Below are 16,437 nucleotides of genomic sequence, written 5' to 3'. Positions count from 1 at the left end.
ACTGTCTAGCTATCACGGTTCATGAGATACAGCCTGGTGACAGACGGACAGACGGACAGACGGACAGCGGAGTGTTAGTAATAGGGTCCCGTTTTTACCCTTTGGGTACGGAACCCTAAAAAGAATGAGATTGATAATAAGATGGAATGAAGGGATAAGAATGTTAATAAGTACTTTCTTAGTAGAAAATGTAGAAATATTACTCTCGGAGAAAATGATTTCACAAACGGTTTTTTTTTTAAAGCATGATAAGCTGAGATAAGCAATCGTCCTTGGCGTCTGTCCTCCTATCTTAGATAAGAATGTCACCCTGTTACCTGATACGAAATCTAGAATCATAATGTTAATATGTGGGTAGTAAATAGCCTAGGAAGCAGTTCATTCTGGTTCATCGCGGAAGCAGGGGTCGGAAACCGGTATTTGCTCCATACAAAAATACCGGTATTATTACGTTCTTCTTCGTTCTTTTGTTTATAATTTCATTTTTAATGGGACGTTTTAATAATGCAAAATTGTTTCCTAAATACATGATTCAGTCCTACGTAATGAGCATAAAAAAATTCAAAATATTGGGCTATTTCGGGGTTTTTAAAAAATACCGGTTCCGAGCCCTGCGCGGAAGGCACGTTTAAGAGATGAAAGTTTACATTAAGTGTTATAGATATTATCATGATTTACAAGTCTCAACATTAATTTTCATGTATATAGTTAGTGAATGTTCTCGCAAAGTACTTAATTGAGAATATCAAGTAAAGTTCTGTCATGTAAATTGTACCTATTCTACATTACAATACAGGTAACAACAAATCATACGGAGCAATATGACACAAAATCATTATATGGGTAAATCGTTGGGCAAATAATTATATATATATATATATACATACCCAAAAATGCTGTAACGGAAAGGTGAGATGGTAAGAGAAAATTTTGTGTGGTACCAAGTTGAATTTTGTGCCCTGTCTAAACAAAACAAAACACCTAAAGATCAACAAATATGAAATAATAGACAGTAACTTAAATATACTTATTCCTAGAGAAATTCCGTATTCATTTACATTTTGTTAAAAAACAAAATTTAAAGTCGCCTCACAAATATCATTTCTCAATAAGTATAGGTAATAAAAGGCGCATTGTGTATTACAAACTAGAGCGTTCGTAAAAATTAATTAAGAGCAATTTGAAAGAAGTTCTCATTGCCTCCTTCAACTAAATGAATACCGATTTCAACCCCATAATGTAGTTTTAGGAGTATTCAAATCTTTTCTATCTGACAGGGTAATCTTTTGCGTTTGACAACCTTAATCCTACGACTACGTTAAATAATATTTCTGCAAAATAGAATAAAAAATATTCCAATATGAACTCTTCAGTTTGAAGAGGCGGTGATGGTTATGCATATTTACTTAATAGGTTATTTCACCAACATCAGCACCAGCAGGCATTGGTACTTGGTAGAGCTTAATGCGCACGACATAAACATGGATATAGTGATTACTAATGACCCATGACAGCAAGTGATGCACGCTGTACCTTGTCATGTCACGCGCAATAAGCGCGCCAGGATTACGCCTACATAGTTAGTTAGCTTGGATTCATATTTTTCTACGGAAAAGCGACTTTTTGCGATATTATTTTTGACCATAGACCATTCGAGACCTATATATATATATATATATATAAATGTAAATGCTAGCAGTTCCTGCCAAATAGTCACTAAGGATACAAATTATAATAAGTAAAACATTATTCAAAACATTTGTCATAAGAACTTTGGTATGATACTGAAATAGATGGCGTTATGCTATTTATTTTATTTACACAAACCTCGAGAGAAACTTATCGGATAAGTCTGCATGAGGTAAATGGTTTACACCACGCAGGTTAGTCAAGGCCGCACATCAAACTACACAATATTAAATTCAGGAGCATTACTCGAGCAATCCTTAGAGCTCATACGCACTTGAGGATAGTAAAAGCGGCGCGGTGGCTAACATCAACAACTCTGCCATGCCATTCTGCAATCATCATCCATGTAAATGTTTAATTTTATTAACTTTGGCCTTACGTAGAATGCAAATAAATCAAGATAATTTATTAATTTTAATGATTAGTATTTAGGCATAAATCTGTCCCAACTAGGTAGATATTGTATTATTGTATAGGTACAAAGGAATATGACTATGCCCCAATGACCACTTATTTTGTTAATTCCAACTTTATACCGTGATTTTTATACATGTATGTATTTGTTACCAAAAAAAAAATATGAGTTCATATTTTTTATTTTGACATTTAGGGGGATTGGTCAAGGTATAAATATGTCCGACCATTCTAAACAGGTCATTCCGTTGCCGGGCGCCAGACTGTCAACATCTCCTGATGATGCTTTGTAGTGAGGCGAAACACGTCGTGTATTGTTTTTTTTTGGTGGTGGTTTGTTATATGTATTTTTCCGGTGGGAGGGTGGGAACATTAATTGCATGTAAAAAATACGCAAGTACCTAAGTAAAACGGGTTAGCACTGATTGACTAGCACATTATCTTTTCGCGAATTAGCAAAGTAATATTTTTGGTATTAATTTATTTTTGATGTTGTTGTATTCTCGAAATTCAGATGAATAAGAATGATACAAACGCACAGGTAAAACTATGTGGAGATATGGTTTCTAAATTTTAAATAGCTGACAGTTTCTTGTCTCTATAGGTTTGGTCTAGGGCGATTAAATATCATCCTTTAAGGATATTCGACATACCGTCATTATCGCCAACTTTGCCTCCAGGGGAAACTGCAAAAAACGACAATTTTAAACAAATTCGTTAATGTAGAAAAACTAAAAAGGCCTAAAGACACAAAAGTTTTGGCGGTGGGCAATGTAATCCGGTAATTTACAGACCTATGGATGCCTACATTGCCCACCACCAAAAACGGCTTAGGGTTGTCACTTTCGACTAATTTACCCAACTTCGCAAGTAAAAGTAGGTTATGTTTGTACACTAAAGAACTACATTTATGAACGAATATAAATACAATAATTCAACTTTTATTTGTTTTTATAGGGAAAACGCAATTTTACAGTAAAATAATATATGCATAACAATGAAAGCAACGCTGGACTATTGCGGTTTGACCAACTTTAAATTTCAAATCTTGCGCATATGCGCATGCCTTATTGCTTATTTAGGTACGAGTACATCCCGTATATTTATATACATGTTTCAAATCAGAATCTACGCTAGGTCACCCGCCAAACTTTAAGTAGGTAAGTACGTCTAGTACGCCGCACTCATAGGTGCATTTTATCACTGACAGTGCCAAGTCTGCACATACTTACCGTATATAGACGGATTTCTTTAACAACTTTTTCCTCAATGGAAAGGAACTCGCAATAATGTATATATTAACGTGGTGTCACAAGTATATGTTTAAATGTGATATATATGAATGCCATACCTATTATGTAAAATGTCAGGCTGAAATAAATGCAAAAGCAAATTATATTCTGTTTTAGTTCCACGTCCTCTCCTCTTATTTCTCTGCTTAGTCCTAAATCCTAAAAGAGCCCGGCGGTCCGCTCGACCCGACCTCTTTACTACCTACCGTTATGTGGTTTTAGGGTTCCGTATTCCCCTTTTACCCTTTGGTAAAAACGGGACCCTATTACTAAGACTCCGCTGTCTGTCTGTCTGTCGGTCTCTCTGTCTGTCTGTCGGTCTGTCTGTCTGTCTGTCCGTCTGTCACCAGGCGGAATCTTATGAACCATGATACCTAGACGGTTGAAATATTGATGTATTTCTGTTGCCGCTATAACAACAAATACTAAAAACAGAATAAAATAAATATTTAAGTGGGGCTCCCATAAAACAAACGTAATTTTTATGCCGTTTTTTGCGTAATGGTACGGAACCCTTTGTGCGCGAGTCCGACTCGCACTTGGCCGTTTTTTTTCTACAGTTCCCTTCAAGCTGAAGAGAATTGGTGCAGACACAGCTTTTTCTTTTTACTACATCGACAGTCATCTGGACTTCCAACCCTGGAGGAAACAATTAAGATCTTGTTGGGATTAGTCCCGCTTTCTTATGTATGTATCTATCTATGTATGTATGCCACTTTATTGCACATAAACAAGTTTACACAAAATAGACGTACAGAGTAGAAATTGTAAGTATATGTACAAAGGCGAACTTATCCCTAATAAAGAAGTACCAAGTAGGTTGAATCCACCGCTTGCAGCTTCTGACTCTATATCCATTTTCTTTGCAATAATTAGGTATCACATTAGGAGAATTTCGGGTAATACCGCCACGCCACGCTCTGTAGCTCCGTACACAGTTTGCTCCAGAAATTCTTTAAAATTAACACATGAATAATGATGTCATGATTCGGGTCCATCTTGTAGCTGAAAATTTTCAGGCATAGGTCTAGTTCCTCTTCCGCCCACGTGCCTTTAGCGGAATCAAATCGCACCATTTTTTTCAGAATGTCATTGGACATAGTTATCGTGAACAAAATTGCCTTGAGCACAACTAAAATTTAAGCCTCCAGGTGTTTTAATATTGGGATGCTAATTTCCATATTTGAATCATTCTCGTGTTTAATGCTTGCTCCATTTTTATTCGGTTACACTTTAAAATTAATAGAGAAAAAAAGCTTAAGGTAACTGCAGGAATTAACGACCCCCTTAAGGCAATTTTAGAATCGACCATAGTTTTTAAGCATACAGGATGCCCTCAAATATACTTTTCCATTTTTTATATGCTAATATTATGTTTATAAAAGGTAAAAAAAATTTGGGCAATAGAATAAAAGTTTCACTTTAAAAACTTCCAAGTAATATCAATGATGATTCGCTGATATGTACATGATATACGAGTATGCTCCTACAAATTTATTGATAGCCTGATAGGTATTTTGTTAATAATTTGAATATTGATAATTTTAATAATTAATTTGATTTATGTAACCTACTAAAAAAAAGACGACATGTAACAATTGTTATCAATAAATATTTTCATTTTCATTCATTTTCGTATTACGATCCGAGGTTCAATGCCGCCACAAACCCGACATTTACAATACCCAACCCAAAGGTTTCTTAAACTCCGTTTGCCTAGCATAGCAACCTAATTATTTAATTCGACGACCGCATTGGGTAAACGAACCAGTGTAATCGAACCCTAAAGAAGAAGTCTTTTGGACAATATGGTCTTCCTTAGTCACTTTATTTGCTGGGACTCAGGTGCAAATCCGAGCTTAAAAAGGATTAAGATAGCGCGGATAAAAATGGCGTAAGGTAAACATTGACGTCCTAATTATCTCTCTTAAACGTCTTTATAATCAGTGTGTAGAGTCGAAGTTGTGAGTGTTGTGTGTCACGTTATCGGGTTTTAAGTGAGGAATGGACACTTGGACAGTAAGCTGTAGTAGTGGCGGTGACACTGTGCGTAAAAAGCGAATCTCACGAATCTGTTCATTTCATTAGGTGATAATGTCTTTTTAATCTCCAGTGCTCCAGTTTATGTAGTTTTCTCATGGGTATTAAAATGATGTCCATAATAAAAATAAAACTACCCCTACCGTTATTGTCAGCGAAAATAATGCAGATTCTGGGAGAACCTAACAATGTTTTTTTCCCTCACTAGCTCGGAAAGCCTTATCTTATTTTATCCTTTAAAACAAGCGGGGAAAAACGCATTTTATCCACTAGTGGGGAAAGTAATTTGACCTTGGATGGAGCGTGTTTAAGTAGCTTTAGACAGATAACAAAACGTAAAACGCTCATAATAACGGTTCAATTACCATTAAATAAATGGTTTGAGCATTTAATAAAAAATACCAAATTTAGCTTTATTTAATGATTTTAAGTCATAAGCCCGCTCCAGACTACGCGGCGCGAAGCCGCGAACACGAGTGTGCACTCGATTTCGCTGAGTAGCGCAGCTTCGCGCCGTGATTATGATTATTTAGGAGGTGTGTACACATTTACACAAACAGCTTTGAATGATAATAGTACCTATACGGTAGAATGCAGACAATATTACATAGTAAGGAGTGGCGCATAATGAGGCACTTACTGACGCAAGCGCACCATTCTAAAACGTTTAGTAAGTCAGAGAATTATGTCACTTTTGGTAATCGCTGGATAATAAAACTAAAACAAGGTTTCTGATGAAACCGATGGAATGAATATAATGAATTCATCACCATGGAGAGAATACAGTAAATATTATCGCATTTGTTCAAAAAAATTACTGAAAACTATGTAATAACATATCTACAGTTTTTTTTTTTGAGAATAAAGATGCATGCGACTTACATTTGATATTTGAATTTTTAAGTGATTCTAAAATCTTTATAGATTACACCAGATTAGAACCTACACTGTATCAACTTGAATTTTGCCATGTCTTTAAATTTGCTATAAGTAGGTACCTACCTATTATTGGACATAAATAATATATAAAATCCGGCCAAGTGCGAGTAGGACTCGCGCACGAAGGGTTCCGTACCATTGTGCAAAAAACGGCAAAAAAAAAACAGGTTTGTTGTATGGGAGCCCCACTTAAATATTTATTTTATTCTGTTTTTAGTATTTGTTGCTATAGCGGCAACAGAAATACATCCTCTGTGAAAATTTCAACTGTCTAGCTATCACAGTTCATGAGATACAGCCTGATGACAGAAGGACGGACGGACAGCGGAGTCTTAGTAATAGGGTCCCGTTTTTACCCTTTGGGTACGGAACCCTAAAAAAGAATATAAACACATCTAAAATTTCTGAGAAATTCCTATTTCTCCAAATGGTTGTTAGGAATTCGAAAGATTGTAGAATAACCCAGCATCTTGCAAGGTCAGCTTAGCTCTCTCAATTAGCGCTGATAACAGAGATAAAGCTGATTGTGCCGCGGTAACACGTCGCCGGAGAGAGTCGGGCGAAAACTGGTGACAATCCCGGGACTGTATCTGACGTTCCGGAATTTAGAAGATTGTGATCTTGATTGTATACCTGATTTGGACTTGATTTTTACTCTTTTTAATGGTCTTCATTCAGTTTGTTGATCAAACTCATCCTATAAGACAAAAAGTGCAGCTTAGTAAAATATGTGTAAAAAGTGAACTCTGGTTGTCCGTGAAAAGTGACAGCGTTTTTCAATAAAAGTAGAAACCAGCTCAAATATGGAAAACGACCAACTAATAAAAGATGATGAGTTTAACCAAATAAATCAACTGTATGAAGAATGTTTGACTTATTTACAATCAAACATTAAGGACAGTTCCAATGACATAAAAGAACTCAACTTGGATCTCGAGGAACATATATCGAATGAGGATGATGATGGTGTAATATACGAAACTATACAAGATAATAAAACACTTAATGGGTTTATAGAATTGTCGAAACCTGAGTTCATAGTTGAAAATGAATTAAAAAACTATAAATCTGACAGTGTTAACTCGGTAAGATCAGAAATTAAGTCGGAGAGACTCAGAAAGCTCTCTCAAACTTTACCAAGGATTATAATTACTCAGAGCGATGCAAGCTTTATCAATAACAGCAAGAAATTGGTTTACGAATTTCAGAAACCCAAAGTACCTAGTGTTGCTAAGAAACATCCAATAGTGCAAAACAAGTAAGTTTATTAATAAAAACACATCATGACTTTCTTTACTTTTAAGTTGCCGTTAAATTAAAATATTATTATTAAAGTACCACACAAAACTTTACCAATGAATAAAATAGAACAAAAAATACATACATAGTTACATACATTATCACGCCGGAGGAGTAGGCAAATATGTACCACTTGCTACGATCCTGACATACTTCTTTCGCTTCCTTCACTTTCATAACATTCCTCATACACGCTCGCCGGTTTAGGGTGCTCTTGACCTGGCCTTTCTTCAGGATTTCCCCGATCTGATCGGAGAAAGTCCGCTGAGGTCTACCCCTTCCAACTCCCGCTTCTACTTCTCCCCTATACACTCTCTTTGTTAGCCTTCTTTCCCTCATTCTTTCCACAAACAATAACACATAATAATAAACAATAAGCATAATAACAAAAAATAATACATAATAATTACTTGTCAGTTCTAAGTACATACCACATATAAATTCCTTGAAAATTTCAGCTTCGTCAAATATCCACCGCCACTTCGCAACCGTTCAGCTTACGGTGACTTCCCCAAGAGATTAGTTTCTAAAGGTGGGGGCGAGAATGTGGCCCTTATCTCTAATGTCCCGTTTGAGAAGATTCGACTATTAAATGATTCATTTCATACTCTGGTAAAACTCAAACATTCATCAAAACTCGTATAATTAAGGCATTTTTCATATATGAATTGAGCATTTATAGTATTACATTTAGTATCACCAAAGAGGATATAATAAGATAGAGCGGTACTGTCATAGTACATTTTGTAACCACTGTAAATTCACTGCCATCTATCGACATACTTTAAAACTAAAAATGAAGATGAATATACGTTAAAATGTATTTAAATATGGATAAATGATTTTTTTATTTGCATTAATAATTTTTATATGATTTTGACCCATGTTCTTTAACGGATATGCGTTAAAATTATAAATAACAAACGAAACCGTCAACGCCCTCTATACGCGAGTAGGCCAAAACTAGTGGCGCCATCTGATCGAGAATCAAATTTTGGTGATTTTCGAGGCACGTTTTTTCCTTAGACTGTATCTATCTATTACGGAGTTATATCTATCTTTGGTATCACTCATATATTTGTTTTACATGCATGAAGCATGTTATTTATTACTCAAATCACAAATATTAAGGGTTTTAAACAATTCTCCGCCAAGATCAATCTTCGTTGGCGTTGGATCGTGATCGGCACGGTGGTCGTCCACTTCACCATGTGGACGGTGTTTGCCCTGTTCTGGTACATCACGGCGCTAGCACATTACGACTTCGAACCAGACCCTCCTAACAGGCCATGTATCACGGGGGGAAAGGACTTTGTCACAATCTTTTTGGCTTCTGTTGAGGCTCAGGTGAGGCTTTATAAATATAAAATTTTGTTTAGAAAATTATTCTACCTCTAAGAATAATTAACTGTCAGTGATAAAAAGGAAGAACAGAAACGAAATGTAACTAGAAGACTTGATAATTATAATATATATACATATATATATAATAAGTAAATACCTAGTTAATATATTGTGTAAACCAAAGATATAGATGTAAGAAATAGATATGTCAAAATATTTGTACACCGACCTCACGGTAGAATAATTATGATGAAACTTGCATTATGTACCATATTCTGACAAATAAATACATTTCATTTCATTTCATAGCAACAGGCATTTACAGGCAGCATATTATTATAGTAGCACAGAGGGTCTGTCTGACGTCCCACAAATCAGGAAACGCGTCCGATAGTCCTTGATTGCCAATTTGCCCAGTCTTTGAGACTTGCCGACGAATTAAGATGATTTCTCTCGCCTAATTTCCAGTTAGGCGTTTCCTTCTTACCGGCGGAGTCTTTAGACGATTTTAGTTTTGATGTTATATAATGATTTCGTTGCACTGTGAATTACGATTTTTCAGACAACAATTGGTTTCGGAGATCGTGCCATAGATGAAGAGTGTCCAGAATCCATATTTCTGTTTATTATTCAGGTAAGCAAAACTATGCTCAAGTCCGAATGCTAATAGTAGCGACTATAGGTATAATAATATAATAAAAGTAACATTATTGTTCATATTATTCGATATAAATATCGCAAGGTAGGTACCTAGATGTTCTTACAATTTTTTCTCATACATTTCTTCTAACGTAACGTACCTAGTAGAACTAAAAATTCTATCACACAAATATAGTTGGTCAAGCAAATCTTGTCAGCAAATAAGAACAAAAAAACTACACTCGTCCCCTTCTTCTGGGCGCCAGCACCAGTGTAAGATAAAGACAGTATGACTCTCTCCGTCTACGCCCGAAATGAGACAGTCCCTTGACAAACTATAGCATAGTATTTTTATTCCTCCTGGTATTTTTTCTCTCGAAACAAAACAAGAATGCCCTGAAGGCTCAGTTTTAATTTAAATGACAATCATTATGTGATCAAATGTGGATCTGTGAAAGAATTAGGTACCTACGGCTACTAAGCTTCTTTTGTAAAATGCTGCTTAAACCAGATTCATTTACATTTTCTAGTTAATCCTGGGTACCGGTCTGTCTGGAGTTCTAACTTGCGTGGTCTACGCCAAACTCACACGGCCAGAGAAACTCTCCAGAGATGGCGTTGGCTTCAGCAAAAAAGCTGTGGTTAGTAATACAAATATGGAAAATGGAATGGAAGGCCAAGCAATAAGAAGATATAGAAGGAAATCTAGCATTTCGTTTTTTGACACAATGTTTGACTCCGTAACTTTGTTTGGACTAGTTAGGAGGTGAACATATCAAAAGTCCCCGGCCGTAACCCTGGTGTCAGGGGAAGAAGGGGGCTTTGAAGGTTCCATTTTTCGGTTTTTCAATTACATCTCGGAAGCTATGCGTTTAGGCGACATGGCCACTCTAAACGTTTAGAAATAAATGGTGATGACATTTCAGATCAGCATCCGTGATGGGCGCCTCTGCCTGATGATGCGAGCTTGGGATTTTAACTACGACCACATCATCAGCTCCGAGTTCACCGCCCACTTTATCAACACATACAGGTCCTCGAACTAGAGATTCCGTAAGCTGTACACCTCGCGAACCCCCATGGCTAAATAATTTGTATGACTAAAAAAATTAAACAAAAAAAAAATTAAAACAAAAAAAAAATTCAAAAAAATTAATAGATATTGATTGTAATACCTTAGTTATTATTTTAGTTCCTTAGATTGGGTTCTGAGGTTCCAGAGGCGCTTGGAGGATGGCTCTAAAACTTCAAGCAATTAAATTTCGAGTAAAACTATATGCAGAACCTTTGCATGTAATCTTTCTCTGTCAACCGTACTTACAAATGTTCGAATTTGTAGTAGATGTGTATAGAATGGGAATGATCAGGGACTAACTAGCAAGTAACCAAAGTAATTCCTATATAAATGTGTTCTCATTGTTCTCAGCGTCAACACAACAATATAAATAACATAAAGTTTTGGAAATCACAAACTGGAAAAGCTAGGCTTTAAGAGTTAAATTTTTTGAGCTTTCTTTTTTAGGGTTCCGTACCCAAAGGGTAAAAACGGGGCCCTATTACTAAGACTCCGCTGTTCGTCTGTCCGTCACCAGGCTGTATCTCATGAACCGTGATAGCTAGACAGTTGAAATTTTCACAGATGATTAATTTTTGTTGCCGCTATAACAACAAATACTAAAAAGTACGGAACACTCGGTGCGCGAGCCCGACTCGCACTTTCAAATTCAGCATGACCTGCCCTTATCAAAATTTATTATAACCTGCCTACTCATACCTCCTTACTCATATTTTCATATTTGTATATATTATAGAACAAAAGAAGGGGAGATAATCCGATACTACGCGCGCAGTTTGACACTGAAGCAGCGTCAGTTTCTGCTGTGGCCGGTGACGCTCGTGCACGAGATTGATGAGGACAGTCCTCTCTACCGGTACACGCCTGATGACATTAGAAACATTAGGTATGGGGATGAATAATTAACATTGACTCCCTTGAGGAGCTTCATATCGTATGTTATCTTATCGTATCTTGATTGTGTCCTAAAAGAGCCCGAGGTTTGCTCCTTCAACTCCACCATTTCCACTGCGACAACAATACTTTTTTTCTACTCGTCGAGTATAATTTGTGTATTAGAACTTCATGAGCAACGCGCAACGCTACAACCTTACTCTTTTCAACGTTGGATAGTCTATGGCACTTCCGACTCAAGTATAAGAATTTTATCGATACGGTTTAGTCAATTATAATTTTTTTGAAAATAGAACTTCATACATTTCGATTAAATATTTCTTAAGCTTAGAATAAATATTTCTTGTTTAAGGAGACTCGATTCAATGCAAATTAGCCTACTTAAAAACGCTGCTGCGTCGCATCTGCTTTGTGATTGGTTGACTAACAAAAACATTTTATTTTATGTTGTAGTAGAAACAATTGCTTCATAATTCAGAAACGCGCATGTGACACCCTTCATATAGCAACATCCATACCCTACGAAAACCGGTTAGCGTTGCTTGTTAGTCGCCATAGGCTACGGTGGCCAAAATCGAGAAAAAAACTGTCTTAAAATTGAATTTAGTAAGGAGCAGGTACCAGGGCCTCGTGAGTTACGAGGAGGTGTCGTTGACCAACCCGCCGGGGGCGCCGGGCCCGGCGGCCGGGCGCGTACGAGTATGAAGGTATCGCGGGCTGCGGCAGCTCGCGTATCTTAGCTGTATACTTTTGGTTTGTTTACCTATATGATTCTACTAGTTGAAAGTATATTTTTTTTGTCTCGTAGAAAAAGTATTGTATACAATAGTGATATAATCAAGCTTTTCAATCTCGTACCTTAACTTAAGCAACTCAGCAAGCTTCGTTGCTTAAACACGGTACTCGACTGAAAAGCTCTCTATTATATCACGATTGTATAAAATACTATTTTCACGTGGTTATTTTACTTGGGAAATTCACTGAAATGTCACTCGCGTTAAGTGTTTAGCTACATGCACGACTGGAGTTTACTCCTTACCATGGAGAAATATAAGTAAGGAAAGTGCTAACTCCATATATCAGTTTTCTTACCAAAATGCGAGTTATTTTCGTAGTCGACATCTAGCGTCAAGTAGGAAATTTATCAGTACTGCTAGTTGGCAATAGATGTCGCGACGAACAAAAAGTCTAATGCTGATCAATTTTCAGCTAATATTATAACCGGATTAACCGGAACTCTATTTTCAACTCCTTCTGCTTGTAATATTGGTTGTAAATTGTTTTAGCAATACATTTTTCGTCAGTCGCGACACTCGTGACATCTGGTGTCAAGTAGCGTTACTGATAAATCCATTACTTGGCGCTGACGATGTCGACAACGACATAACTCGCGTTTTGGTAAGTCAACTGATGTATGGAGTTAGCACTCTTTCCGTAAGGAGGAAGGATATAAGTAATTATATGTCTCTATGTCCTTACGAACGATTATAAAATACATATACATACACTCCAAAAGTAATCCATAACTTGTAATTGTTTTCAGTTTTGAAATAACGATTGGGCTGAAAGGGGCGTCAGCTTCCTTGGGCACTTTCACGCAGAGCCAAACTTCTTACATGCCCAGAGAAGTGATTTGGGGACATCGGTTTCCTTCTGTTGTCAAGTAAGTATTACCATAAAATATCTATTCTTGGATGATCCAACCAAAACCAAATGACTTGCACCAGGGAACTCATATTATTAGCAATTAAAGTGATTCTGTAATCGCTATCCTGTTATTTTTGCACCGATTTTGCCGCTAAATTAAGACATTTTACTACTTGCTTATATTTTTAGATACAACATTCGCAAGCAGAAATACGCGATAGACCACACAAAGCTGGACACCATCGAGCCGGTAGAGACACCGCTTTGCAGCGCCTGTGAGCTTTACAAGTGAGATTATTATTTAATCATAAATCCCATATTCCCAAGAATATCATAAAAGCAACTGCCATCTAAGAAGTCAGAGATGAAACTAGACCTACTGCGGTACTGGTAAAACAAGCAACATGACTGTTAGAAGTTATCATGGTTTCTAAGGGCACCTACATGGCTACGACGAGTTGGCGTTTGACTCTATGAACTCTATCGCATCAATCCATCAGTGCGAACGAGATGGACTGCGATCGAGTTTACGCGTGGTACGGCTACTAACATCAAAATGCACAGCTATATGACTTAGTGCGACATGAAATAGTAGAAATAAAATAAAATGGAACTAAAAAAATTCCATACTAAATTATTGCCATAATCCGTCCGTTTTTACGTCAAAAATGTGACAGTTACTCGTACGCAGGAAGTGGCACCCTCAACGATTTTCTACAATTTCTTGTCGGACTACCATTGTTTGTGCGGTGACTAGTCTCGGGCAATTTCGCCTAATAATGGTTTAAGTGATTTCGTCGTCTGAACGTCATTATTTACGTATACATAGGTACGGCTAACGAACCTGTTGCTTCAACTAACTTTACGTTTGACATTATTTCCAGAACCATGAAGCCTAAGTCGCCACCCCCCTCGCCCCGCACCCCCGGCACGCCCGGCACCCCTGGCAGCTTCAGCGATCAGCTTTCGGGATTTCACCTCTCTCGCTCCTCTTCATTCCGCAAGAAGAAACCTACCGATCACAAATCTATTCCTAATTTTCTAAAGGCTTGAAGATATAGCTTGTGGATTCCAAAAAAAATGGGACAGTTTTTATTTTCTAGCAACTAGAATCAACTCATCTCCTAGTTGTCATGATTCTTAGTAGGAATACCTACCCTAATATTTCTTGAAATACGAAGAACACCTGTGTCTGACCTACAACAATTTCTTAAAACATCTTTGTACCGATCGAAATTTAGGAAAATACATTTTCTCCATTTTTCTTCCATATAAATTACGTCAACTGTAAAACGTCCAATCTCTCACTTGTGGTATATTGGTATGAATATTTTTTTTTACCTACATATTTAAATATCAAGAGGTAGGTATTGTTTAGTATAGAACATATTTTGTTAAAGTCTGTTTCATAAACATTAATGGCGTTATTCATAAACGCGTTACTCATTTTTACTTATGTATTTGTAAGAAAGGGATAAAACATAATTTAACTAAATCAGGCCCGTAAAGTTTTATGAATAAGGAGGTTAGTTATTAAAGCATACAAATGATTATAGTATTAAAATATGCACTACATTTGAAGATATTAAATATTTAGTAAATAATTTCGACTGTTTTATTCTAATACCCTTCATATTCAAAATAATCTATTAAGTATGTTCATATTTCCATTCCCCAACACAATTCAAAATTTGTTAATTCGCATTCGCATTATATTAAGCAACATGTGTTGAAGTTTCTAGGCCACCTGATCAAAACATACAATGCAAAATATATGTACCTCTTATCTTTTGTAAGATAAAGGTGTGTTATCTCGACAAGATAACATAGCTATAGTTCTGTTTTAAGATCCTTTAGTACAACACACTTTAAAATATCGATGAATTAACTAACTAGTGATTTCCGAAGAAAATAGTATAAATATGTGTGAAGAATAGCATAGCAATAGACAAGTGGTATTATAAACGAATCAGTTACAGTGATAGTTATAGACAGTAAAAAATAAAAGTGAGAAAAAATATAATTTACTAAGTACCATATAAACAGACCAGAAAACAAAGAACATTGAAGTAAGGTAAGGTGGGGTAAGACTAACATAGTTTATTTTGCTCGGGGCAAGAATAACAGTACCGTCAAAGATAGATATAACTCCGTAATAGATGGATACAGTCTAAGGAAAAAACGTGCCTCGAAAATCACGTGATTCTCGATCAGATGGCGCCACTAGTTTTGGCCTGCTCTCCTATAGAGGGCGTTGACGGTTTCGTTTGTTATTTATAATTTTAACGCATATCCGTTAAAGAACATGGGTCAAAAACATATAAAAATAATTAATGCAAATAAAAAAATCATTTATCCATATTTAAACACATTTTAACGTATTTTTATACATCTTCATTTTTAGTTTTAAAGTATGTCGATAGATGGCAGTGAATTTATAGTGGTTACAAAATGTACTATGACAGTACCGCTTTATCTTATTATATCCTCTTTGGTACCGTAAAACCTCCCAACTAATATAGTCCAAAAGCTCCCAACTATGGTCCAATAAGTTGTAAGGCAAAATAGTTTTACAATGATAATTCCATACAAGTGATAGTCCTTATCCCGGTGACAGACTTGTCTTAAGGATGACTAACGTTAGACCGGGCCGTGTCCGGGCCGGAGCTTCCGGCGCTTCGTTTTCTATGGAAAGCATCACGTGATCACCTGTCATGTCATGCTCGGCCCGGTCTAACGTGAGTCATCCTTTACTCCACCTTACTAAGGTAAGGTAAGCCTTAAGGTAAGCCTTATTTGCAATTGCAGATTAGATTCAACCGCGATCCATACTCATATTTTTCTAAACATACTGTCAAAATTCTAGGTATAGATTTGACTTCAAAAACATATAAAAATAATTAATGCAAATAAAAAAATCATTTATCCATATTTAAATACATTTTAACGTATTTTTATACATCTTTATTTTTAGTTTTAAAGTATGTCGATAGATGGCAGTGAATTTATAGTGGTTACAAAATGTACTATGACAGTACCGCTTTATCTTATTATATCCTCTTTGGTACCGTAAAACCTCCCAACTCCGTTAAAGAACATGGGTCAAAAACATATAAAAATAATTAATGCAAATAAAAAAATCATTTATCCATATTTAAATACATT

At 36.2% G+C, this 16,437-nt stretch overlaps 1 protein-coding gene across 1 annotated transcript; it reads left to right on the top strand.

Annotated features, from left to right (window-relative positions):
- Positions 1-7,137: 7,137 nt before the first annotated feature.
- Positions 7,138-14,456, top strand: LOC134752809 (ATP-sensitive inward rectifier potassium channel 11-like). The gene is made up of 10 exons (XM_063688551.1): positions 7,138-7,632; positions 8,132-8,285; positions 8,829-9,020; positions 9,580-9,651; positions 10,187-10,297; positions 10,583-10,689; positions 11,468-11,617; positions 13,169-13,288; positions 13,462-13,560; positions 14,157-14,456. Exons 1-10 carry the CDS (start codon positions 7,178-7,180, stop codon positions 14,323-14,325), a joined length of 1,629 nt encoding a protein of 542 aa, XP_063544621.1. The 5' UTR covers positions 7,138-7,177; the 3' UTR covers positions 14,326-14,456.
- Positions 14,457-16,437: the final 1,981 nt, after the last annotated feature.

This window comes from Cydia strobilella, chromosome 2 (genome assembly GCF_947568885.1).
Source record: "Cydia strobilella chromosome 2, ilCydStro3.1, whole genome shotgun sequence".
NCBI classification, from domain to species: Eukaryota; Metazoa; Arthropoda; class Insecta; order Lepidoptera; family Tortricidae; genus Cydia; species Cydia strobilella.
Note: the sequence above shows the minus strand (reverse complement) of the source record. Positions and strands in the feature narration are given on the sequence as shown.